Below are 27,189 nucleotides of genomic sequence, written 5' to 3'. Positions count from 1 at the left end.
ATAATTTTTACATAAAAAAAGATGAATTTGTAAGCAATACCTAATTCTCACCTCTCGAAGTTGGCTCCGAATCGCTGGAGCAGTCGGTGATTTCTGTCAGAGGCGGAAGGAACTGGCTCACCAATTTGGATTCTTCAGGGCTAAGTTCACACACGGCAACATTACTGGGCTGGACTGGCGAGGCGGCGTGACACGTTACAGAAAGCTGGGAGCTCACAGCAGGATACGACGTCCCGACCGAAGCCTCTGGTACTGAAGACTGGGAGGTTGCGACGGGCGCCATGTGAGAGGTTGACAGAGGATAATGTTGGGAGGTGGCGGCCGGTGCCATGTTCAGCTCACTCCTGGCGTCGCCGTGAATGTAAGGCATCTCTCCAGGTTTGGGCAAAATCATCCTCTTGCCGGAGAGTGTGTGGGGGTAGACGAGGCCGCCAGGATAGGTAGAAGTTTGTTGTGGAAAGTTCTGAGGCGGCCGCATGCGCGGCACAGAAGAGCCTATATAGAAGGGGCGGCTGGTTGGTCGCGTGTGGTCCAGAATATCCTGGAATATCTCTGGGTGGTGGTGCTGAATGTGTTTCCTCATGTTTGTCGTGTTGGTGTAGGCGCCCACGAAGGAACACAGTCGACAGATGTAGTGACAATTGTCAACCATGCCGAAGTACCTCCACACTCGTGAGGTGCGACGCGTGGACCCGCCCATGCTCAAGCCGCCCATCTCCCTCATGCCCGTCCCACCACCCATGCCCGGGCCCGCCCCACTACTCATGCCCGGACCCGCCCCGCCACCCATGCCCGGGCCCATACCACCATCCATGCCCGGGCTTGCCCCCATATTCGCAGAGTCAGGGGTGTTGGTGCTCATATTCTCGTTATCCATAACTGAAGATCACTGTCAGAGGAACGTGAGAGAACCCCGGCTGAGGTAGGGATGAGAGAACTCCGGCTGAGGCAGGGTAGAGACAACTCCGGCTGAGGCAGGGTTGAGAGCACTCCGGCTGAGGCAGGGTTGAGAGCACTCCGGCTGAGGCAGGGTTGAGAGCACTCCGGCTGAGGCAGGGTTGAGAGCACTCCGGCTAAGGCAGGGTAGAGACAACTCCGGCTGAGGCAGGGTTGAGAGCACTCCGGCTGAGGCAGGGTTGAGAGCACTCCGGCTGAGGCAGGGTTGAGAGAACTCCGGCTGAGGCAGGGTTTAGAGAACTCCGGCTGAGGCAGGGTTGAAACACCCAGTGTGACGCAGCCTAGTGTCCGCCCATCCAGCACCCACACAAGACCAGCACCGGAATATCACGCGAGAGTTCCACTGATTCCAACTACCGAAAAGCCGTGTCCGGGTGCCTTCACTTAATTCAATGAAAAAGATAAAACATTATAAAATTTCCACTCCCTCAGTTGGCACTGATGAACAAGATCACTACATTAACAAAGCATTTATTTTCATGTTTTCAATAATCACTTAGTGTCACCAATCGTCAGATAAAGTTTCACCATTATGTACGCATTGCCTGAACAGAGCCTCTCGGGTCTGCCTCATTGTTTCATATCAGAACTTGCTACGTGCGTTATAAAATGAAGATGGTATTGGAATAAGTTAATTTTCATACACGGAAATCACAATAGCGTGATATATCAAATGAACAAATCCACAAGGGCCGTGATGAGGGTTCGAACCTACGCACGGGATGTTCACAGCTGCTCCTTAGTCAACTGTGCCAAGACATAGTTAAAAAAAAATGCAACCTGGAATACTACTGCCCTCACTAGGATCCTAGGATTTGGTTGACAGAGCCCGGGTGCATGGGGAAATTGTCCGGGATTCATCTAACATATCCTTAAGAAACCTTTTCATCTTTGCTCAATAATGGCGGCTTTGTTTACATGTATTAAACAGCGCACGAGCTTGGAAACGTCACAGTCCAAGGTTATTATTGTTCAACCCGTCCCCAGACCAAATCCATTTTATCCAGCGGTCGACCCCAAAGACGCATTCATCAATTTTAACATTCTGTTAATTCAAAATAGGAATTTTCTTTATATATATATATATATATATATATATATATATATATATATATATATATTATATATATATATATATATATATATATAAACCAGAAAATAATAAATACAGAATATGCGGTCATATTCAATGAAACATGTTTGAAAGAAAACCTGCTGCCAGTATACACCAATATATATATATATATATATATATATATATATATAAATATATATATATATATATATATATATATATATATATATATATATATATATATATATATGTCGTACCTAGTAGCCAGAACTCACTTCTCAGCCTACTATTCAAGGCCCGATTTGCCTAATAAGCCAAGTTTTCCTGAATTAATATATTTACTATAATTTTTTTCTTATGAAATGATAAAGCAACCCTTTTCTCTATGTATAAGGTAAATTTTTTTTTATTGAAGTTAAAATTAACGTAGATATATGACCGAACCTAACCAACCCTACCTAACCTAACCTAACCTATATTTATAGGTAAGGTTAGGTTAGGTAGCCAAAAAAAGCTAGGTTAGGTTAGGTTAGGTAGGTTAGGTAGACGAAAAAACATTAATTCATGAAAACTTGGCTTATTAGGCAAATCGGGCCTTGAATAGTAGGCTGAGAAGTGCGTTCTGGCTATTAGGTACGACATATATATATATATATATATATATATATATATATATATATTAGTATATTTTGGTAGCAGTCTTTCCTGTAGACATATATTATTAAATATGACCGAAAAAGTAAGATTAATAATTCTAACACGAATTTTCTTTATCTTTCGTACATTTCTTTTCACTGTTGGTGGTAATTCAAAAATCAATTCTCCAAAATTCATTTTTATTTCTAGTCTGACGCGACACTTGAGCGCGTTTCGTAAAACTTATTACATTTTCAAAGACTTTAGTTTACACATACACAACTGAATAGAACTTACACATCTCCGATTTGTTTATATCTACATTTGAGTGAGGTGGATGGGGTGAGGTGGCATTAATAGGGTATTAATTTCATCAACACAAGACAGAACACGAAACAATGGGTATTGAATGGAAGTGATTGTAGAAAGCCTATTGGTCTATATTTCTTGATGCTTCTATATTGGAGCGGAGTCTTGAGGTGGGTAAAATATAGTTGTGCATTAATTGGCTGTTGATTGCTGGTGTTGACTTTTTAATGTGTAGTGCCTCGCAAACGTCAAGCCGCCTGCTATCGCTGTATCTATCGATGATTTCTGTGTTGTTTACTAGGATTTCTCTGGCGATGGTTTGGTTGTGGGAAGAGATTATATGTTCCTTAATGGAGCCCTGTTGCTTATGCATCGTTAAACGCCTAGAAAGAGACAAGCAAGACAACAACATCTCTTTCTAGGCGTTTAACGATGCATAAGCAACAGGGCTCCATTAAGGAACATATAATCTCTTCCCACAACCAAACCATCGCCAGAGAAATCCTAGTAAACAACACAGAAATCATCGATAGATACAGCGATAGCAGGCGGCTTGACGTTTGCGAGGCACTACACATTAAAAAGTCAACACCAGCAATCAACAGCCAATTAATGCACAACTATATTCTACCCACCTCAAGACTCCGCTCCAATATAGAAGCATCAAGAAATATAGACCAATAGGCTTTCTACAATCACTTCCATTCAATACCCATTGTTTCGTGTTCTGTCTTGTGTTGATGAAATTAATACCCTATTAATGCCACCTCACCCCATCCACCTCACTCAAATGTAGATATAAACAAATCGGAGATGTGTAAGTTCTATTCAGTTGTGTATGTGTAAACTAAAGTCTTTGAAAATGTAATAAGTTTTACGAAACGCGCTCAAGTGTCGCGTCAGACTAGAAATAAAAATGAATTTTGGAGAATTGATTTTTGAATTACCACCAACAGTGAAAAGAAATGTACGAAAGATAGAGAAAATTCGCGTTAGAATTATTAATCTTACTTTTTCGGTCATATTTAATAATAATAATAATATATATATATATATATATATATATATATATATATATATATATATATATATATATATATATATATATATTAGCATGTTGTGCATATTTAGGCAATGATTAGGTTAGGATAGGTGTTTAGGTTCTGTTGGCGATTATTTGTTTTCAACCCGTCCTCGACTCAAGTCCATTACATCCAGCGGTCGACCCCGCAGTCATAAATTTTAACATGCTGTTCATTCAAAGCAGGAATTTTCTCAAATTAATATTATAATATATTAGCATATTGTGCATGTATAGGCATAGGTTAGATTAGGTTAGGTGTTTAGATTCGGTTGGCGATTATTTGTATTTGTAGTACGTGGGTGAAGCATTTACGGCGTTGTAGTTCGAACAAAATTCGTTAGTGAAGCACTTGTCCGGAAGTGTTCGAACGTCATCAGTTGTGAGTCGTGTGTAAACTGTTTTTCATTCATGAACAGGGGATCTGGCGGGTGCATGGATTCACTGTTGAGTCTTTGTTTGGAGGACGGGCTGCTGTAGGGAATGAACATAGAATGAGAACGGGTTGGTAAATGCTTCACCCACGTACATCAAATAATAGGAAATGGCATTACAGACGAAGCTGCAAAACTTGTAACTAAGAGAAGAAATGTAGACATTTACATACCACAGAGTCTATCACAGATTAAGAAAGTAATTAGAAACAGAGCAACGCAAAATATGTACAGTGACCACAACACAACAGCTGCAACATCAGGATCTGCGGGTTGGTACAAGAATTCAACCAACTACGAACCACTTATTTTGATGAAAGGGAGCTGTAGAATAACAGAAGTACACTTACATCGCATCATTCTTGGATACCAATGTGCATGGGAAATAGCCTTACAGGTTTCAGAAGATGAGAGAAAATGTCAGCACTGTGGAGAAATACCCGACAGACCACTGAAACAGTATCTAACACAGTGCACAGTTGCAAACTCATTAAGATTTCAACTTAGATTCAACAGAGCAGAAGAACGTGTTAAACACATGGGGGCAAAATCTTATTGAAGCGACCATACGAGTCATAAATACTCATACTCCGCCTAAGTAAAACAGAAACAAGTAACACTTAGTGGGCTATCCAGAGGCTTAAGGCCCGCGCAGGAATATTCATGCAAAAAAAAAAAAATCGTCAACAGAACCTAACCTACGCCTCACTATACACAGAACTTCAATATATAAAAACATTAAATATATAAACGAGAACAAACCTATTTTTAATACACGTTACAACTAATCAATGCATCTTGGGAAGGGGGGGGGGGAGGGGAATGACAGCCGCATCGTTAACGAGCCTGGCCTGAGGACGGGTTGTTATATAAACATCCTCAGAGTGAACAAATCTACAATTTGTTCACTCTGGATTTGTTCATTTGATGCATACGCTATTGTGATTTCTGTGTGTATCCTCAGAGTGCTTCGGAGTCATAAGCTGCTTAATAAATGGGAACAAAGCTGCCGTGATTGAGGAAAGATGCACTGGCTTCATAAGTGGTTGTGTAAATGATTGATGAAAGCTGGCCAAGGCGTTTACCCAACCTACAACCAACGGCAGGGTTGGCTAGAAGCCTCGCACCACCAGGTAGGATTACAATACACTACGTCGAGGATCATGTCAGCGAAAACGACCCGCTCCAAGCAACAGCCTGTTGGACCAAGCTCTCAAATTAAGGGCCAGGCTTGGGGGAGTAGAAGAACTCCCAGAACCTTATCCAGGTACAATACAGGTATGATTAGTGACACCCATAAGAAAGAGACGTCAGCCTATGCGCACTGCAACCAGTCCTGATATAACGTCGCATTTTTAAGTATACTTTACATAAGGCCATAAACTTTCATGCTAGAAAATGATAGCGGCTCGCGAAATTGACAATGTCCCGTTTTCTGTTTGCGGGTTCTCTGGTAGGTTAGAAAAAGGCACTTTAGTACGACAGTTTCTTGACGTTGGGAACGTTCGCAAAATCGAGTTGCAGTGCCAGGCAACCCATGACCACACCTGCGAGTCCACATGAGAAAGTAACATCTTCCACCATCTCAATAACCCGCATCAACTACGAATGTTCACTTTCCTAACAGTTCAGTTCCTGAACCCATTATGTACCTCTGTAACCTTTTCCACCACCGGCCACGGAATGAGTATGGGGGGGCATAATAACGAAAGAAATTGAAGTAACTGAAGATTACGATTAATAAGGTTATCGATATTATGTGATATACAAATGTAGACATATGTTGTCCTTTATATTCTAGTATAAAAAACCTACACAAATTGGAAATTGTTACTGTGTTAGTGTAGGGAATTAAAAAGAAAAAGACAAAGGATAACAGGGAAAACTGCTTGAATTACGGCAACAGTGCATTCCAATATTTGATAAACAAGTTTGTTTAAATCCGTGACGACGTTTTGGTGATAGGGAGCAGTGGCGTGGAGACTTGATCAACACGCGTATCTGAACACAGCTATGGCGATTCCTTGCCCCCTGACCTAACCCATGTACCGATGAGTCTATGACCTCATACACGCACCTCACATGACCTGACCAAATGTTCTTGGGGCACTCTTGTATAGCAACTACATTAGAAACAATGTAGCAGTTAGTTAGTTGAGCGATCCAGGAATTCTGCGTACTACAAACGACATCCGCTAGCCTATTACGTCGTACTTCTTAAGGAATCCTTTATAAAAAATCAACGTATTAATATAAATGAGAGCATCACAATATTGATGGTTTTGATGCACTGGCTTCAATAGCTTAAGGTTTGGTAGGCTCGGTTCATATTAAGTGTCTGGTTGGGTAAAATAGGATCAATTTTTACCTGCCAGGTTTATGTTTAAACCTTCCCTTGGCGATACTTGTATCACAGTCATAGCAATAAGACCTGATACTTGTAACAATATAAGTAGGGTATACAAAATATTTGGTTAATTACGTCCAAATAATATTGATTTAATGCATACCATATTGGTACTGGAAGGAGAGGGAAGGACCCAGAAATGCCATTACAACCAATATCAGATATCGTTATTGTTTACATTTGTTTGGTTAACAAACAAAATCACAATCAAGATGCGCAATATGTTCGACATGATTTTGTGCTACTTTTTTTTTAAGAGACAAAACAATCGATTTTTTTTTTTAAGGTTAAACCATATTTAGGAATAGTGACAGCTATTTATACACGCATAACAACTATTGATATGGGCATCATCAATGTTAATGTGGGCGTCGCATCACGCTTTGCCAGTTGCCACATATGTAAGTTAGTTACCACATGTGTGAGCGTAGCTAGTTACCACATGTGTGAGTGTAGCTAGTTACCACATGTGTGAGCGTACCTAGTTACCACATGTGTGAGCGTAGCTAGTTACCATATGTGTGCGTATGCCTAGTTACCACATGTGTGAGCGTACCTAGTTACCACATATGTGAGCGTACCTAGTTACCACATGTGTGAGCATAGCTAGTTAGGACAGAGCTTGGTGAGGGGGATCCTGTGGAGACCCCACAAACCTAAATCAGGATTACTTACCGAAATATCGGGTAGCCTAATAGACCCGGGCTCCAGGAAATGTCCCCACGAAAAAAAAATTGGTTCATTCAGATATTTACCTTTTGTATGAATCAAATTGTGTCCTACAGATCAAATTAAGGAGTTAAGAATGATGCAGTGGATGCCAGTACGAGTTTCTAGGAAAATATTAATTTCCATATATAATTTATTGGTCCAGAGAGAGAGTGGATGGCATGAGTAGGGAATAGATTACTACGTTATTGATACTCATGAATTTCATTTACATTATTATTCAAATGATATCACTGATATTGAATTGCAATATTGATACCTATGATTTCGTTGAAATTATTCTTCAGGTGTTATTAATCTGTTATTGACTGAAATATTGATGCTTATGATTTCATTGAGATTATTATTCAAATGCCATTAATGTGTTATTGAACTGCAATATTGATGCTTAGGTTTTCAGTGAAATTATTGTGTTTATATATCTTTGATTATAATGAAATGATATATTTATTGGCCGCGGAGAGGCTTTACGAATAATTTATTGTGAAAGAATGATAGAAATTGTGTAAAAATCCTAGCAGACGAGGCTATCGGACAATAGATCGTATGAGGACACGGACAAAGTTGTAGGGAGGTAGACCTTCCAGTGATGAAGGTCTACCTCCCTACATCTATTTATTAGTGCCAGTATAACGTTTAATGTTGTCATTTGAGGCTAGTGTTGTATAAGCAATCTTACTAGTAAATGTCACAACACTAGAGTAAAGCATTATTGCTCCCTGCCTTGACGACCTTGGGTGGAGATTGGTTTAACAGATTGAATCTGTATTCTCTTGACGAGCCTGAATAAGATTCTAGATTGATTTAACTGAATGGGAGTGGGAGTGAGAGAATTACTTGGGAGTGGAGACATTGACCGACTACAGGGAACGACAGAAACAGCAGGGCTAAGCCAAGAGCGTGTTGACCAGACCCAACAATAGAAAGTGAAGGGACGACGACGCTTCGGTCCGTCCTGGACCATTATTAAGTCGACTGTGTCACACAAGTCTCACAATCGACTTGAGAATGGTCCAGGACGGACCGAAACGTCGTCGTCCCTTCACTTTCTAGTGTGTGGTCTGGTCAACATACTTCAGCCACGTTATTGTGACTCCTCGCCTGCCCAAGAGTGTGTATACCTCATGCAGGCCGTTGGCAGAGATCTCCCACACTCTGACTACTGTTACTTCCCTGGGAATCTGCCCGTCCCCCTACGGTTTCCCAACGTCAAGAAACTGTCGTACCAAAGTGCCCTTTCCCGGCGTACCAGAGGACCCAAAACAGAAAACAGGACAGTATATCAATTTCGCAGCTCATCCTCCTGTTTTAGTGGTACTTATAGTGACGATGAGGACCATAGTATATATACCGACGTACAACGCAATTAGAAAGTAGAAATCGGTATTAATGAATCTGGACAAACTGGAAAAGATTTCTACTTATGTTGCAAAGATAAACTAAACTAAACTAACCTAACCTTCCTAAACCTAATACAGTACACGTGTGTACTATACTAGGGCAAAGAATATTTAAGTTCGTTTTTTTAGCTTAATTTTTTCGGACGATAAAGTGAATAGTACAAAATTCTATTGAGTGCTTAGTACGTCAATATTTGTACTATGATACACAGTTACAAAAAGTACTACCTAAACAGGAGAATGGGTTGCAATTTCTACCTAAACAGGAGAATGGGTTGCAATTTCTACCTAAACAGGAGAATGGGTTGCAATTTCTACCTAAACAGGAGAATGGGTTGCAATTTCTACCTAAACAGGAGAATGGGTTGCAATTTCTACCTAAACAGGAGAATGGGTTGCAATTTCTACCTAAACAGGAGAATGGGTTGCAATTTCTACCTAAACAGGAGAATGGGTTGCAATTTCTACCTAAACAGGAGAATGGGTTGCAATTTCTACCTAAACAGGAGAATGGGTTGCAATTTCACAAGCCGCTGCCATTTTCTAGTACGACGAATTTTGGCCTAAGGTAGAGTAACGTCAAAATGCGACGCTCAATTAGGAGGGCTGCTTGCAGGAGAAGAAAGGATAGCTGTGCACCTCCCTTAGGAGTTTGATAGTTTGTTATGTTTTAAGGTGGGATGAAGATTCTCTTTCCAGATTTGGGCGGGCCTTTACCAGCCATTTGGGGGCTTGTCTGATTTCCAGAAGGGACTCATTACATTTGGGGCTCCGTCCGGGATAAATGAGACAATATCCATTACATTAGTTACCACATATGTGAGTGTAGCTAGTTGCCACATCCCTCATAGTGTGTGAGGGTGGTGTCTTGGAGGTGTGTGTCGAGTGCCCAAGTATTATGAGACGGATGCCAGAGATTTACAGTGTGTCGGGTGCTATAGTATTATAGTGTTGGTGGTGTAGGAGTATTATAGTGAGGTGGGTAGCAAAATGTTATAGTGTGTAGGATGGTATAAGCATAGTGTGGTGGGGTGTCAGCGCATTACAGTGTGACGGGTGCCAGAGTGTCGGATGATAGTTACAGTATGTCAGTTGGAAGAGTATTATAGTGTGTAGGATGGTAGCAGTTTACAGTGTAGCGGGTGCTAGACAATTACAGCGTTGGATGGTAAAGCATTATAGTCTGGTGTGTGCCTGAGTACTATAATGTGTCGGACAGTAGAGTGAACGGTGGCGCACCGACAACGTCTGTGGGAGGAAGAAAGGAGGAGGAGGAGAAGGTTGGAATCTCCACAACACCCCCCCCCCCGCCCCCATCGGGTGCCACACTACTACACCCCGCGACACCCCCTACGCCGAACACACACACACACACACACACCGCCAGTCGCCTCCTTCACTGACGCGTTGCACCCCACTTGCGTCATGGCGTACAGGCGTCAACAAGGAGACGCCTTGTGAGACCTTGCGATAGTTCCGGGAATCAATGTCCCCACCGACCCAGTCTCTGACCAGGCCTCCTGGTTGGGTGGTTTAGTCAACCAGACCGATAGAAACCGCTGGTGTTAGTCTGACGCATGAATCACAACCCAGTTGATCAGATACCCTTCAAGAGGCGTTTATCAAGGAGCACAATAATGAAAGCTGTGGTGCATTACCTGTGACCACATTCACTATTCAGACCACTATGTTCACGCACTATCACGGCCAAGTCTTGACAGGTGTCGTCAAGACGGTGAAGGAATATGGGCGATGCGGCGCCCAAGCTGAGCCAGGGCTGCGTCCGAGAGTTTGGTGGCTGGCATGAGCGCCCGGTGGCAGGGTGTGACACACGGGGATGTGGCGTGTTCTGCTGTGTCAGTCCGGCACCGGTGGAGAAGACTGCCAGTCGGCACCACTGTAAGAGAGCGAGTGAGGCTGGCCCGCTGATACCCCAACCCTGATATCTGATATCGACCGATACTGAGCACCCCGCATCCCGAACCCCTCACCTGCCCATGGATTCGCCTTCGACAATCCGAACACGCTAGCAATGTTATGATACGTATGTTGTAACTAAACACATCGCAAATATTTGTTGTATTTTGAACAATGTTTCTTCCGGCAATATCTGCTGCCGAGTTGAATTATTGACCAATTAATATAATCCGCGATGCTCATCGGATTCAGGATTCGCTATCTACGAACTGCCGGCAAAGTTGTGGTTCCACGAGGAGCCCAGATGACCGCGGCGAACAGCTAAAGGAGTGGGCAAGCAAGTGTTAACTAAACCCCCCTCCCTAAGGCTGGCGTTCCCATAGTAAGTACCAAGGCTTGTAAACCTAATTGCGATAGGAGAGGAGGGCGGTGTGTGGCATCTCCTGGGGTGGTTGTGATGCTTGCCGGGTTGTCTGATAACAGAGATAGCGGCGAAGATAACCACGCTGGGATTATAGTAAACGTTCCTTGTGTCGTCCGCCCGATTCACCGACAGATGCTGGGTTTAAAGAAGTGTATACACACACACAGCAGGAGGCTGAACACAAGGTACCACCTGGGAGGTGAAAACCTGCAAGAGTCAAATAGAGAGAAAGATCTGGGGGTTGATATCACACCGAACCTGTCCCCAGAGGCCTATATCAAAAGGATATCATCAGCGGCATATGCTACACTGGCCAACATAAGAACTGCCTTTAGAAACTTGTGTAAGGAATCGTTCAGGACCCTGTATACCACTTATGTCAGACCAATCCTGGAGTATGCAGCTCCAGCCTGGAGTTCATACCTAGTTAAACACAAGACAAAGTTGGAGAAGATTCAGCGGTATGCCACCAGGTTCGTCACGGAACTGAGAGGTATGAGCTACGAGGAAAGGCTAAAGGAGCTGAACCTCACGTCCCTGGAAAACAGAAGAGTAAGGGGAGACATGATAACCACCTACAAAATTCTCAGGGGAATTGACAGGGGTGGACAAAGACAAACTCTTCAGCACGGGTGGGACACGAACAAGGGGACACAGGTGGAAACTTAGTACCCAGATGAGCCACAGAAACATTAGAAAGATTTTTTTCAGTGTCAGAGTAGTTAACAGGTGGAATGTATTAGAAAGTAATGTGGTGGAGGCTAACTCCATACACAGTTTCAAGTATAGATATGATAGAGCCCAGTAGGCTCAGGAACACCAGTTGATTAACAGTTCAGAGGCGGGACCAAAGAGCCAGAGCTCAACCCCCACAAGCACAAATAGGCGAGTACAAATAGGTGAGTACACACAAACACACCTGTGTAACACACAAGAGCTTCAGAACGCATTTGGTAAATCCACGAGATATCCATTACACACACTTACCCGAGTTCCAGCACGTAATAAAAACTAATTCTTCATTCAACAAACTAAGTTTTCCATAGAAACTTTGAATGGGAAGATTCAAAATATGAGAGGAAATGACACAGAACATGTTTTCCTAGTCTGAGGCGAGGAGTGAGCAAGATATTAGTGCCAGTTGTCCCCACCCAACAAACAAAACAATCAAGGAATTGGTTTTCTTTAAATTAATAGAATCATCTCATCGAAGTATCTGTTTATTTCTAGTTTAGCGAACATAAACGGTTCTTCGCTAAACGGCAACCTACAGTTACCTCATCGTGGTGATCCCTAGCTCATGCTAACTATACACACACACACACACACACACACACACACACACACGAACAAGGGGACACAGGTGGAAACTGAGTACCCACATGAGCCACATGGACGTTAGAAGGAACTTTTTCAGTGTCAGAGTAGTTAACACATGGAATGCATTGGGCAGTGATGTGGTGGAGGCTGACTCCATACACAGTTTTAAATGTAGATATGATAGTGCCCAGTAGGCTCAGGAATCTGTACACCAGTTGATTGACAGTTGAGAGGCGGGACCAAAGAGTCAAAGCTCAACCCCCGCCAGCACAAATAGGTGAGTACACAGGGGTTACCAGGCAAACCTCACGTCGCTGGAAGACAGGAGAGTTAGGGGAAGAGGGACATGATCATCACATGCAAGATTCTCAAAGGAATTGATAGGGTAGACAAAGACAATTTATTTAACACAAGGGGCACACGTACTTATGGACACAGGTGGAAATTGAGTGCCCAAATGAGCCATAAACAAAAGGAATTTTGTTAGTGTCAGAGTAGTTAATAAATAAAATGCATTTGGTAGTGATGTGGTGGAGGCAGACTCCATATGCAGTTTAAAGTGTAGATATGACAGAGCCCAATAGGCTCAAAAACCTATACACCTGTTGATTGACGGTTGAGAAGCGGGACCAAAGAGCCGAAGCTCAACCCCGGTAAACACAACAAGGTGAGTACACACACACACGGTACCAAAGAGCCAAAGCTCAACCCCCGCAAGCACACCTAGGTGAGTACACACACACACACACATCACGTGAAAGCAAAACTCATGCAGCGTGCCTCGTACAAAACAAAAGAAACATGCAACACTGTCAATTGAAATAGCCCACGTAAAAAGAAAAGAAAGAGAGAGAGAGAGAATTGTGGAGGGGAAGAATGTGTAGCACGAAAAACAGTTACAGCCTCGCTCCCGTGCCAGGTAAGCATCTGAGCTCATAGATGTGTGGCGGTGCAAATTTGGAACCTGGTCTTCCAGTATCTTCTGTGTACATGTTATTTGATACCACTCTCCTCTCATTTCTAGAGCGTATATCTTGAGAGCTTTGAGACGGTCCCAATAATTTAGGTGGGTTATCGTGTCTATGCGTGTCGTGTATGTTCTCTGTATTCTCTCTACTTCAGAAATCTTTCTTATTCAGAAAGGGGAAGTATCGATAGGAACAGCCCAAGTGATTTAATTAGTATGAGCATTGTGGTGGACTCCTTGGATTTTAACGTTCTCATAATCCACCCTGTTTTGATTTAATTTTCTGTGTGGTCGTGTCTCCTATGGCATTTTCGTTATTTTGTCCTAATTTTGTAGCGACGTCTGCGTTCTCTTTCTAGGGGAGCCGGTCGGCCGAGCGGACAGGACACTGGACTTGTGATCCTGTGGTCCTGGGTTCGATCCCAGGCGCCGGCGAGAAACATTGGGCAGAGTTTCTTTCACCCTGTGCCCCTGTTACCTAGCAGTAAAATAGGTACCTGGGTGTTAGTCAGCTGTCACGGGCTGCTTCCTGGGGGTGGAGGCCTGGTCGAGGACCGGGCCGCGGGGACACTAAAAAGCCCCGAAATCATCTCAAGATAACCTCAAGATAGGGTGGTCCTCTTTTTTACCCTCTGCAGAGGATCATGCTTCAAGCAGACTTTGTACGCTTTTACAGTCAGTTGTTCTATTCCGGAGAGTTTTGCTACTCAAGAAGGCTTCCCATTGGATGTTTGCAAGTTCTATATTGAAATTTTGTCACAGTTAATTATCTTATTATTAAAATTAATTGAATAATCTTTCTCGGGAGTTAAATTATTTTACGAGTATTAATGTTAGTTTAAATTTCAATGAGCTTGTTTTTCTGGGTATATATAGTATCTGAGATTGTAATGTCCTTGATTATTTCTTCATTGTTTATGAAGATCTTGAGTATTTTCGCTCCTAGTTGGCTCTGTTATCTGGAGTGAGTGTATGCTATGGGAGAGTGATGCTGTGGGAGTGTGTGTGGGGTGGGAGGGTGGGTGTGTGGGGTGGGAGAGTGGGAGGGTAGGTGTATGGGGTGGGAGGGAGAGTGTGTGTGGGGTGGGAGGGTGGGTGTGTGGGGTGGGAGAGTGGGTGTGTGGCGTGGGAGAGTGGGTGTGTGGCGTGGGGGAGTGGGTGTGTGGCGTGGGAGAGTAGGTGTGGGAGAGTGAGAAGATGAGTGTGGGTGGTATGGGTGGGAAGGTGGGTGTGAGATGTCAACATCCTACCTTGACATCGAACATCTTTAACCCAATCTGCAATATATCAAATAACACCTGACTGCTTATTGCAAACCTCACGCGGGGAAGTGTTTTCCAAGACAGGTTCCTTCAAGAGTGTATCAAGGTTGGCGTAGTTGTGCTTATTGAAACTCAGGAGATATGGTTCCCGGTCAAGGCATGCTCCCCCTTTCTCCGGATCATCCAGGCTGTGGCGGATACGTGGAGCTGTGAATTGCTCTAACAGCCTGACGGAACAAGTTATCACCAAAGCTACTACCCACCTAGTCTACCGTGTGGAGGTTTCGAGGATCCACGGACACGCGGCCCGGTCTTCGACAAGGCCTCCCTGTTGGTCATCTGGCAATGTAAATTACCTAATCGACTAATAATGTAATTGTGTCCCTACAGGTGCAAGTTAAAGCGGGAAGAAGACGTCTTACTGCTAACGCTTTCAGCAATAAATCCCAGAATCCTACCTCTTTCGCCGTATATTTTTGTCTAAAGGTTCCTACTAATCATGACTCCCAGATCCTTCTAGTATTCAGATTTACCAATTTCAAAGTTGGTTAACTGATTAACAAATAATTTATCTGGAGCCGCAAGAACAAGACTGAAGGGAGAGAGAGCTCTGTGGCCCAACAGAACCATATGGCTCATCTCTATATGACGGAACACGCCCAAATGTGCTTCCTATTCCTTATCCGAAAGAAGGGTTTCGCAATTGTCTAGGTCCTCGGAGTAGAAGTGGCATTCCCAGACCAGATCTACACCCGTACGTACCACCAGTACAAGAGACCAGGTCTACACCCGTACGTAACACCGGGTACAAGAGACCAGGTCTACACCCATACGTACCACCGGGTACAAGAGACCAGGTCTACACCCGTACGTAAGACCAAGTACAAGAAACCAGATCTACACCCATACGTACCACCGGTACGAGAGACCAGGTCTACACCGGTACGTAACACCGGGTACGAGACCAGATCTACACCCGTACGAAACACCGGGTACAAGAGACCAGATCTACACCGGTGCGTAACACCGGGTACGAGACCAGATCTACACCCGTACGTAACACCGGGTACAAGAGACCAGATCTACACCCGTACGTAACACCGGTACAAGAGACCAGGTGTACACCCGTACGTAACACCGGGTAGCTGTTGGGTAGATGTGACGAGCGCGAGAGGGGTGGCAAGTAGGCCCAAGAATCTAAGCCCCAACGCAGGTCGTCCCCCCCGTCCAGAACCCCTGTAGATCGATAAGACCTTATCTACAAAGACAGTACACAATGGCTTGTGGGAATGCTTATTGAATATTTAATCAGTGATTACTAGTGTCGTTATCAGCGAGGTGCTCAAATGAAATTGTAGTTATGGAGTGGTAAGATAACTCGGTCTGCTCTCACCAATGAGCTCCCCCGCCCTTGCTGACTCTTGGGCTCTACCTGGAAAGGGTTTCGAGAGTTCTTCTACTCCGGGAGCCCAACCTGGGCCCAGGCTCGAGTTGTGATAACTTAGTTCAACAGGCTGTTGCTTGCAGCTACCCGCAGGCCCACATATCCACTATAACCCGGTTGGTCCGGCACTTCTTACAAGACCTTATCTAATTGGTTTTCGAAGAAGTCTACATTTGTTCCGGCAATATTTCTAATGCTTGCTGGGAGGGCATTGAACAGCCTTGGACCCGTGATGTTCAGAACAGAGTTCTCTGATTGTGCCTATGGCACCTGTATTCCTCACTGGTTCTATTCTGCATTTCCTTCTATACCTTTCGCTCCAATATGTTGTTATTTTACTGTGCAAATTTGGGTCCTGGCCCTCCAGTATCTTCCATTTATATATTAATTGGCACCCGTCCCGTTTTCTTTTCAAAAAAATACATTTTGGAGCTTAGAAACGGTTTCCAGGGCGCTACCCGAAGTAATTACGTACATGAATGAGTTTAAATATAAATATATATATATATATATATATATATATATATATATATATATATATATATATATATATATATATATATATATATATATATATATGAGAGAGAGAGAGAGAGAGAGAGAGAGAGAGAGAGAGAGAGAGAGAGAGAGAGAGAGAGAGAGAGAGAGAGAGAGAGAGAGAGAGAGAAAGAGAGAGAGATGCTTTAACAGCTTCCATTATGTACATATCTACAGATAAACTTTTGATTATGCAAAACGTACTTAGGGGAGAGAGAGGAGGGGAACACACCCCCAGACGTGCCTAGTATGGCCGCTTTTCAATAACGTCCAGATACTCTTCAGGCTCAAGACACCGGTATAGCAGTGCTCCTTGGCCTCCAGCACGCCACACCGCGAACTGGTAACTCTAGGAAGACTTAGGGCTACACCCGTAAGTAAGGATCCTACCACTTTACTACCAAAACTACACTAGCATTAGTACCATTAGTAGTAGTACTACTACTACACTACTACCATTATAGATGTGTGTGTATACTACCACATACTACTACCTGTATACTACCACATACTACTACCTGTATACTACTACCTGTATACTACCACATACTACTACTTGTATACTATCACATTAAAATTACTACCATTACCACACTACCGTGTGGTATTAATACGGTCATTCCTGAAGTCTGAACTTTCCATATTAAGGTTTGTTAATACGACGTGATATTAATGAACACGACATGTAAATACACACACAACATGATGTAAACACACACATGACAAGATGTAAACACACACACATAACAAGATGTAAACACACACGACAAGATGTAAACACACACACGACAGGATGTAAACACATGACAAGATGTAAACACACACACGACAGGATGTAAACACACACATGACAGGATGTAAACACACACATGACAGGATGTAAACACACATGACAGGATGTCAACACACATTAAACGGCTCTGTGTGTTCCGTTGGGTCCCTGTGTGGTCCCGTTGGGTCCCTGAGTGTCCCGTTGGGTCCTGTGTGTTCCCGTTGGGTCCCTGTGTGTCCCGTTGGGTCCTGTGTGTTCCCGTTGGGTCCCTGTGTGTTCTCGTCTGGTCCCTGTGTTCTCGTCGGGTCCCTGTGTGTTCTCGTCGGGTCCCTGTGTGTTCTCGTTGGGTCCCTGTGTGTTCTCGTCTGGTCCCTGTGTTCTCGTCTGGTCCCTGTGTTCTCGTCGGGTCTCTGTGTGTTCTCGTCTGGTCCCTGTGTTCTCGTCGGGTCCCTGTGTGTTCTCGTCGGGTCCCTGTGTGTTCTCGTTGGGTCCCTGTGTGTTCTCGTCTGGTCCCTGTGTGTTCTCGTCTGGTCCCTGTGTTCTCGTCGGGTCCCTGTGTTCTCGTCGGGTCCCTGTGTGTTCTCGTCAGGTCCCTGTGTGTTCCGTCGGGTCCCTGTGTGTTCTCATTGGGTCCCTGTGTTGTCCCGTTTTCGCCAGGTTCACTTGGATATGTTGCTTGGGAGGCGGCCCGAAATTTGAGGATATACTGACGTAAAAAAGTCAGGTGACTTGCGTTTGATCTCTTTGTTGTTTGTGCCACACTAGTGACCTTGTTGCTGTGTTTGTACCTCACTAGTGACCTTGTTGCTGTGTTTGTGCGTCGACAGTGACCTTGTTCTTGTTGCACCCACTATCTGTTTTACAGTGACCCGCTATCCTTTGATGAACCGAGCGACTATCTATTTGATAAACTCGCTGACAGTGCACGGTCGATTGGATTTTTGCTCATGTAACAAAGCCGACTATTATATTTAATGGACTGGCGACTATGTAATCAGCCTTCTGTTCAATGGGCTCTGAACAGGTTGTTTACCCGCGAGGTAAGCTCTAGCACCAGCAATGATTACCTCATTCCTGACTATTCGACAAGACTGGCCAACCTTTTGCCGGACGGACCCGGTAAACACAAAAGGTAACCCACAATATTGTAACAACGAAGGTGAATGATCCAATACGTGTGATAGTGTATTAACACCAAATATTCAGATGCAACCTACATTCTTTATGAAAGTGCTGCACAAAAAAAAGCCCCTTGGTCTTCAACAAACTGTTTGGTCAACAGACTGTTTGGTCAACAGACTGTTTGATCAACAGACTGTTTGGTCAACAGACTGTTTGGTCAACAGACTGTTTGATCAACAGACTGTTTGATCAACAGACTGTTTGGTCAACAGACTGTTTGGTCAACAGACTGTTTGATCAACAGACTGTTAGGTCAACAGACTGTTTGGTCAACAGACTGTTTGGTCAACAGACCTTGGTCAATAGCCCGTATAGTCATTTTTGGGGGGATGACTATAACTGGGGAGCTATAGTCATCCCTATATAGTATAGGGATGCCTATAGCTGGAGCGTGACAATATGTCTCCCTATATTCAACATATTTGTGTATATGTTCTAAAGATGGACTCTGTACCATCTACTACCCTAACTCTCCTTCATATACAATCTGTCTCTGTCTTCAAAACTAAGACAAGGGTTTAACAATAATAGCATAGGATGTTCCTAAGAAAATAGTGCAAGCTAAGCTTAAGACGCAACAAAGCTATAAGAGAACCTTAACAGATGCAATGAAACTATTCGAAAACTAGAAACCAATACATAAACCTCAGGAGACACTCAGAAACAACATTAAAAATTACGTTGCATCCACCCTCAAGAAACAATGGAAGCTGCAACAGAGTCGTATTATAAGGAAAATGTCAGTGAGTGACTAATAGGCCATACATGCACAAGAAAACAACAATGAAATCTGTGAGGCACAAAATACCAGCTTTCATGAGGTATCCACGAGCAATAAAGGAGGAGGTGGCTCAACAAGAGAGGCTGACAAACGATGAGATGACATCAAAGGAAGTAATGAGGTAACTAGACGTGTCAGATGCAACCAAAGCTGCAGGATCAGACAACACATCTCCCTGGATCTTGAAAGAAGCAACCCCTCCCCCCCCCCCCCAGTATACCTTTTAGCACTGATCTTTAATGATCAGGGAATTAGGATTTACTTGGCGCCAAATAAAGGCTACTGTAGCCTCTGTTCACCCAGCAGTGAATGGGCACCTGGTTGTTAAACGATTAGGCGGGTCGTATTTTGAGGAAAATTAGGATTAAGGACTTGCTCGAAACGCTATGCGTGCTAGTGGCTGTACAAGAATGCAAGAACTCTTGTATATATATAAATAAATAAAAAATCAATAAATTTGTTCACAACTCAGGTTGAACAAAATTTCCTCACGTCCCTGAAACTCAATCCCGTCTCCAGTTTCAGAGAAGTCCTCTCTTTTTACTATTTATCACAACACAGTATCTTCGTACTCTTCGACGATTCCTCAGTGTTAAGATTTGATCACCCTCCCTCCCAACTTTCTTCTCTCCTGCAGGCAATGTCGTAGCTCAGTCGATTAAGGCAGTGTCTGGGATGCTCCCGGACGCAGGTTCGAACCTCGTCACGGCCCTTGTGGATTTGTTCATTTGTCCCACGTGTTTAACAACTTCTGCTCTGTTGAATATAAGTTGAAATCTTATTAGGTTTGTAAGAAACTGTGCACTGTGTTAGATAATGTTCCAGTGGTCTGTTGGGCATTTCTCCACAGTGCTGACATTTCCTCTCATCTTCTGGGACCTGTAAGCCTATTTCCCATGCATATGGGTATCCAAGAATGATGCGATGTAAGTGTACTTCTGTTGTTCTACTGGTGCCCAAGGCACAATCAGAGAACATTGTATGAACATCAGAGTCCACAGCTATTCGTACCTTCCCAGCAACCATAAGAAATATTGCTGGAACAAAGTGGACTTGTTCAAGAAAAAAATACACACACGGTCCTGCAAAAGGTGCCAGACCCGGTTGGCCTGGATATATAAGCCAGCGGGCCATACCGAAGAACAACCTGTTGGACCAAGCTAACCCAAGTCAAGCCTGACCTCCAGGCCAGGATTGAGGAATTGAAAAACTCACAGAACCCATTCCGGGTATGCCGGTATGCTCCTAGACAGGTAGCTTTAATTACTCTTGAATGTACAAGGCCGAATGGAGTAGAGAAACAGTGTCCAATGGGCCCACGCTGCCCTGGAATTAAACTGAGGTCATCAAGTTCAAGACAAGAATCAATATCTATAAATCGAATGCCTGTGTCTGTCCAAAGTAGGTCAGACACTTAGGGTTAGTCTCACCCAACGTTCCAAGATGCCACACTTGGGGCACTCGAGTGTCACAAGCCAGTCGGGGTCGATCCCAGTGTCACCAATTAAGAAATTTTGTTTAAGAAATAAGTTTTCTACCTTTTAAGAAATAACTTTGCCTAAGCCTTCCTGAGCTTAGTCAGTGTTAAATTACGGATCAGGTTTTCGTTCGAATCATCGGTGCAATTGTTTGTTGACAAAACATTGTATTGTCATTATGACATCACGTGTTCCATATAGGTGGAGTCAGCAGCTGGCAGGTAACATTTCCTTTTCGTCAGCTACATTGCAACACAAAATCATATTTATGCAGTTTGTGTTGCCATCATTTTGTTATTTCCCTCTTGATATTACAAATGAGTATATATATTCTCACAAAATTTCGAAATGGTTGCATATGGTTTTAAACAAGTGCCACATTCTCACTCTCCTGCCTCAATTATACACAAGCACACGACAAGAGGCATAAAAGGAGGAAAGAGGGGGGAAAGCGGAAGAGGCAGAAAGAGGGAAGAAGGAGAAGGGGGGGGAGAAGAATCGAGGAAGGAGAAAGTGGAGGAAAAGAGGGAGAAAGTGGAGGAATAGAGGGAGAAATTGGAGGAAAAGAGGGAGAAATTGGAGAAAAAGAGGAAGAAAGGGGGAAAAGAGGGATAAAAGGAGAAAAAGAGAGAGAAGGTGAGGAAAAGAGGGAGAAAGGTAGGAAAAAATGAAGAACGATAGTGAAGAGAGGGAAAGGGAAGAAAAGGGAGAGGAAAAGAGGACAAGTGGGACGTGAGAACAACTACTAAACTGTACACCCAAATAAAGGCGTGAAAAGCCGCAGGGAGGAAGAGCTTACCCATGTCATAGTAATTCTGAACGAGGGTCTTCATCATCTGCTTGTTCTCCTCCTCCCTGGCACTCTCCAGCGCGTCGGGGTGCTTGCTGCGCATGTGCTTGAGCATGTTGGAGGTGGAGTTTGTGCTGGGGTCCCAGCCTAAAGAGTGGCCACACAGGCTGCACACCGTCCGCCGCCGCTCCAGTGAGTCGAACTGGAAGTACAGCCACACCACGGACCCCCGCGCCCGCGGCATGCTCGTTACCTTGCCTTTGGGCATGGTCGCCAAGATTCCTCCCTCGCCTTAACTTGCTATTTGAAGGACTTTACAGTGAAATGTTAACTTCTGCGTCACTTCAGGTGAAGTCTGTTTCATTAATGATATAAACTGTGAAAGAACAATATACAAGGTTGACAGCGTGGCGCGCAAACATACACGACGTCTGTTAATATTCAGAAAACTGTTACTTGTGAATACATTATATTTTCGTAATTATCTAGAATGTAATAAAGTTGTTAGGGAATGCGAGTGTTCGTATACAACAGCCGAGGGAGCATGGAACAACCGAGAGAATGAAGCCAAAAATATTGTACTTAATAACAATGATAACTATAATCTACTAAGATATTTCGTGTATTATAGAACTATATGTGCACTCGAGTACGATATGGTGATGTTGAAATCTTGCGATGTACGTTAGACGCCAATATTACGACTATCAGCATTAGGTAGCCTGGTGCGACCTACTCGCCAGCTCTGAGGCTGGTAACGAATATCAGTTACCAAGGTTTGTAATTTGACGCAAGAAACGCAATATTGCTAATATCAGTGATCAAATTCTAAAATGCAATCAACAAGAGGTTAAACTAGTCAGCCATAGCTTTCAAAGTTATTAGACATTTGTTGTTGTTGTTTAAGATTCGCTACTCAGAACAATAAGTTCCAGTAGCACGGGCTATGGTGAGGCCATATTAGACATTAAGCCTTGGAAATGACACTACGTCAACGCTACAAAGACAATACTCTTCGAAAACCTCATCTGGATCAATATATAACATATAACGTAATGACCAAATACGTGAATACCTTCCCTCATAAATTCATTATAATATTCAAAATTTAAAAGTGTCATAGGCTATATTCTACAGAGCTAAGAAACACAATTATAAGAAGGAGGAAGAGAAAGCTCTCAATACACACATATAAAATACTTCAAGATCATGTCCCAAACCAACACAAAAACATTAAAGTATTCCCAGTGAGAGGTTCAGTTGAAAATCTATAATAAACTCTGAAAACAAGGATTCCAAATGTACAATTAGAGAATACTGATCATGTCTAAACATCTTCAGTCTTCTACCTGCAAATATTATAAATATTGCTGGAATAAAGGTTGAACTTGGCAACTTTATAGGGTCCCCCAAAAATATATGGAAAGGACCTTTGACGCATTCTTTTCCTCATCGATTCACTTAAGAGCTTTTAGAAGAATAGTTTTATCTAGTTTGCCTTAAACTATCTTCACCGTCTTCCAGAGCGCTTATAAATGTGTGTGAGAGAGAAAAGAAGTCATCGGTTTTAGCGTGAGAAGCAAACGAGTCAGAGAAACGAATGGAAGTACTCGTACGCTGTTGACAACGACCCATGACCACAACATCCAACAGCAACGTCACCAACGGTGGTAATTCAACGCCTCCAACTGTGATTCAACGTCCAACCAACGCCACGCTGCTTGATACCTGATTGAGGATATCACTTGTTACTGTTCACAGTACACTTGGGTACTGTGCCCCCTGGGTTGCGCCCAGAGGGAAGGAAATGGTTAACAAGTGAAATGCATTAAAAAGAATGTTGAAGCGGTCCCGTCCACCCACAACAAAGAGTAAACAATAACTCAGGACTTCATAACCAAGAGATTCAAAACGCACCAAGTAGAAATGCCAAAAGGTTATTTTCTTAGGCACTAAATCTTGCAACACCCCCCCCCCTCCCTTCCCCATAGACACTGAGATAGCACTCAACACTTTTCTTGTTTACTAGTGTCCTCCTTTACTATAGTCCAACCTGATATACAAAAATGATGGTGCCTTTACTATGGATAGAAGTATAAATTGTATACTGCTTTACCCAAAAACAAATCCCATTTTTTTGTCGAGGGCCTGAGAAAGAAGGCACCAACCAAACTTAACTTTTCTCTTGTCTACTGAAGCACATGTACTAAGTTAGGCCTAAGAATGCATGTTAGGCTTTAAACTAATCGCTTAAAACGAAGATTTCTTTGTACAGAAACCTGTATCTTGTGTATGTATTCCAAGTAGCCATTGGTTCTATCATTTTTGGAGGATGGGTTGCAATAATTATGATTATTTTTTTAGTTCAAACTTTTTTAATTTAGCTAGATTTGCAAGGATATTTATTCCCATGTATCTAGAGTTTTAAGGTGCAGGCTAAACTCTAACCTGCCCGGCCTAACCTGTCTAAGCCTAGAGTCCTCAAGACTTAAGAACAGCTGTTTTAAGTCATTGTTAATTACAAGGAGAAAGAACCAAATACGCATGACTATATAACACCTGGAAAGGACGTGACGATAGCGTAGAAGATGGAAGAGGAAGACTTGAGTGAAGGAACGGGGCACCACCACTTGGACTATCGGGGATCGAACGCCAAAGCTGCAAGAAAGCGAAGCCGGATCTGTACCGACCAGTCCAAGTGGATGAGCCGGAGATCGGACAATACCTCACGTTAATGTGGACGGTGTGACGTCAGTCTGTCCATATCTGAGAAGGAAGATAACTTGGGCAACTATTCAGACATAATATTAACTCTCTACTGTCTACTTTTCTCCTATTCGCACTCCTCACTTATAAAAGTCACCAATTACTTTCGTTCTATTTCCACTTATGATGCAAATTTGATTTGATTTTTTTTTACTTTTTTCCATCTAAGAATTATAAATATGTGATTATTTCGAGGTGAATATTTCCCAACTAACAATCATTCTCACATATAGTCTATAGCCAATTAGTATCACTGAGGATTTCATACATTATCAAGTTATATAGCTCACAAATCGACACAGTTTATCATTACGTAATTATATTTATCATGCTGACATTGCTTTCTGTACTATTTCCAGCGATGAAGAGACTACTCGATAACCTCACGATTCAGAATAATGACGGAAATTAGTTATCACTGCAAACTATTTTAACAGGCACTAACGGTCAAGCGAAAATAGTGCGTATGGTTCACCATCACTAGTGTTGTTAACTAGGTGAATTGTGATGAGAGTGTAAGAGACAGTGATGGTAAGTGGTGTGTGTGTGTGTGTGTGTGTGTGTGTGTGTGTGTGTGTGTGTGTGTGTGTGTGTGTGTGTGTGTGTGTGTGCGAGCAGCGTGTGAAGGGAGAGGAGCAACACCCAGGCTGGTCCCCAACACACACACTCACACACACACACATACACGCACTCACACACACACACACACACACACACACACACACACACACACACACACACACACACACACACACACACACACACACACACACACACACACACACACCGGATTTCCCGCCTCACGCCAACACCCTCAACACAACTCTTTTTGAATTCCACACTCCTGCGCTCACGGGTCACCAGCACCACACGAGGAACAAACGTATGAGGCTCATGAAACGTTCACCAAAGTCGAGACTAAGTTACGGGGGTAGTCGAGGTGGTAGCAATGGAGGAGGAGAAGGAGCGTATTGAACCCCACCAACACACGCGGGTAGACTCGCCATACTCGTGGCTGCTTCCCCGCCGCTCTCGGCCACCCGAGTCGGGTCCCGGGTGGCGGTTCGGGTCCAACGGTTGCCGAGTACTATTAATGGATATTTCAGGGCGCAGACTCGATGAAAATCTACTCTCAAGAGACACAAAAATACTGCGCAATGTAACCTATAAGAACAGCATTAATCAACACATTTAATAACGAGTTTCGTGATATTTAGCTCAGGCAATAATTCAAGAAACTGGCATATACTTGTAATGACGATTCCCGAGTAGTCTTTATTAACTTATTTTTAATAACACAAATACTTCAAATAATAATTTGTTATAGTCATTTTGGGGGGGGGGGGCTGCACGTGTAAATATGTTTTCTCTGCTTTTCAAAAGTATATTATTTGAGATTCTCCAGACAAAAGCCTCTTGCCTGACGGACTGAGCTTTGCTGCCAGGCTATGTGGAGAGTGTCGTACGGCGTGAACCAAGGACACCAAGGTCTCACTAGTCCACTACCAGGGGCCACCTTTTAAGGTTGATATTGTCACTGCTAGTTGTTTAATATATTGGTTCATGGGGACGCTGCGCTGTATGGATACATGTACATAGGGAAATGCATTTAGAATAACGCAATATATATCCTCGGCCCGAAAACATTAAACAACAAATTGGACACAACACGAAAATAAATCTTATATTGCCTCATCATTAAACAGTATACAAAGGGTCACATACCTATGGATCATCCATTGAAATCCGCAGAATGATAAGTATCCATTTTGCTAAAGCTCGGTTTATAAGTAACTGGTAGTATGAGTTACCCGCAGCTGTAGACCTTATTAAGTATAAACTGTGTCTGCAACTTTCCTCACATCCTCCATCACTGTGATGGAATGTGAACAAACTAATATATTTATATATAATCAGCACAAATGTTCGCTATATAGTCTTCCCAGCTTGGCACCCTTCTTTTGGTATTGACTTACTGTAGTTAGTGCATCTTGAGATGATTTCTGGGCTTAGCGTCCCCACGGCCCGGTCCATGACCAGGCCTCCTTTTTGTTACACATCCCCAGGAAGCAGTACGCAGCAGCTGTCTAACTCCCAGGTACCTATTTACTGCTAGGTAACAGGGGCATCAGGGTGAAAGAAACTCTGCCCATTTGTTTCCGCCTCCACCGGGTATCAAACCCGGAACCTCAGGACTACGAATCTGAAGCACTGTCCACTCAGCTGTCAGGCCCCCAGGTTACTTGCAGGCATGCAAGTAACCTTTCCACCATCGCCCACTGGTTGCGTGACGTAACTAGCTCACCACAAAGGTAAATTGCTTGGCTTAAAAGATCCCTGGCGTCCGGTACCTGACCCTAGTACGTGGCAAACTTTTCTGTCAATCACAGACAAGCTGGGTACGGAGCCCATAAGGAATGGGAGGACCTTTGACAAGCCACCGGCTTCCTATCCTCGTCGAGGCCAATGGTGAGATAGTGGCCTTCAGGTAAAAAATTCACTCGTCACGATGATGTTAATT

The 27,189-nt window shown here is 43.4% G+C and overlaps 1 protein-coding gene across 7 annotated transcripts in view; it reads right to left on the bottom strand.

The window, feature by feature from the left end:
* Positions 1 to 27,189, bottom strand: part of LOC123757808 (protein bric-a-brac 2) — a 135,749-nt gene that overhangs the window by 22,080 nt on the left and 86,480 nt on the right. The window contains exons 1-2 of one of the 7 annotated variants that reach the window (XM_045741646.2): positions 10,687 to 10,953; positions 52 to 1,340 (exon numbers count right to left, since the gene is read on the bottom strand). The exons of the other annotated variants lie outside the window; for them this stretch is intronic. Coding sequence (XP_045597602.2) covers positions 52 to 877 — 826 coding nt within the window. The 5' untranslated portion in view covers positions 878 to 1,340; positions 10,687 to 10,953. Of the gene's footprint in view, positions 1 to 51; positions 1,341 to 10,686; positions 10,954 to 27,189 lie in introns of those variants that run through there. 7 annotated transcript variants of the gene reach the window in all.

The sequence above is a fragment of the Procambarus clarkii genome, chromosome 40 (genome assembly GCF_040958095.1).
Source record: "Procambarus clarkii isolate CNS0578487 chromosome 40, FALCON_Pclarkii_2.0, whole genome shotgun sequence".
NCBI classification, from domain to species: Eukaryota; Metazoa; Arthropoda; class Malacostraca; order Decapoda; family Cambaridae; genus Procambarus; species Procambarus clarkii.
The sequence above is the reverse complement of the archived record's forward strand: the minus strand, read 5'-3'. Positions and strand labels throughout refer to the sequence as shown.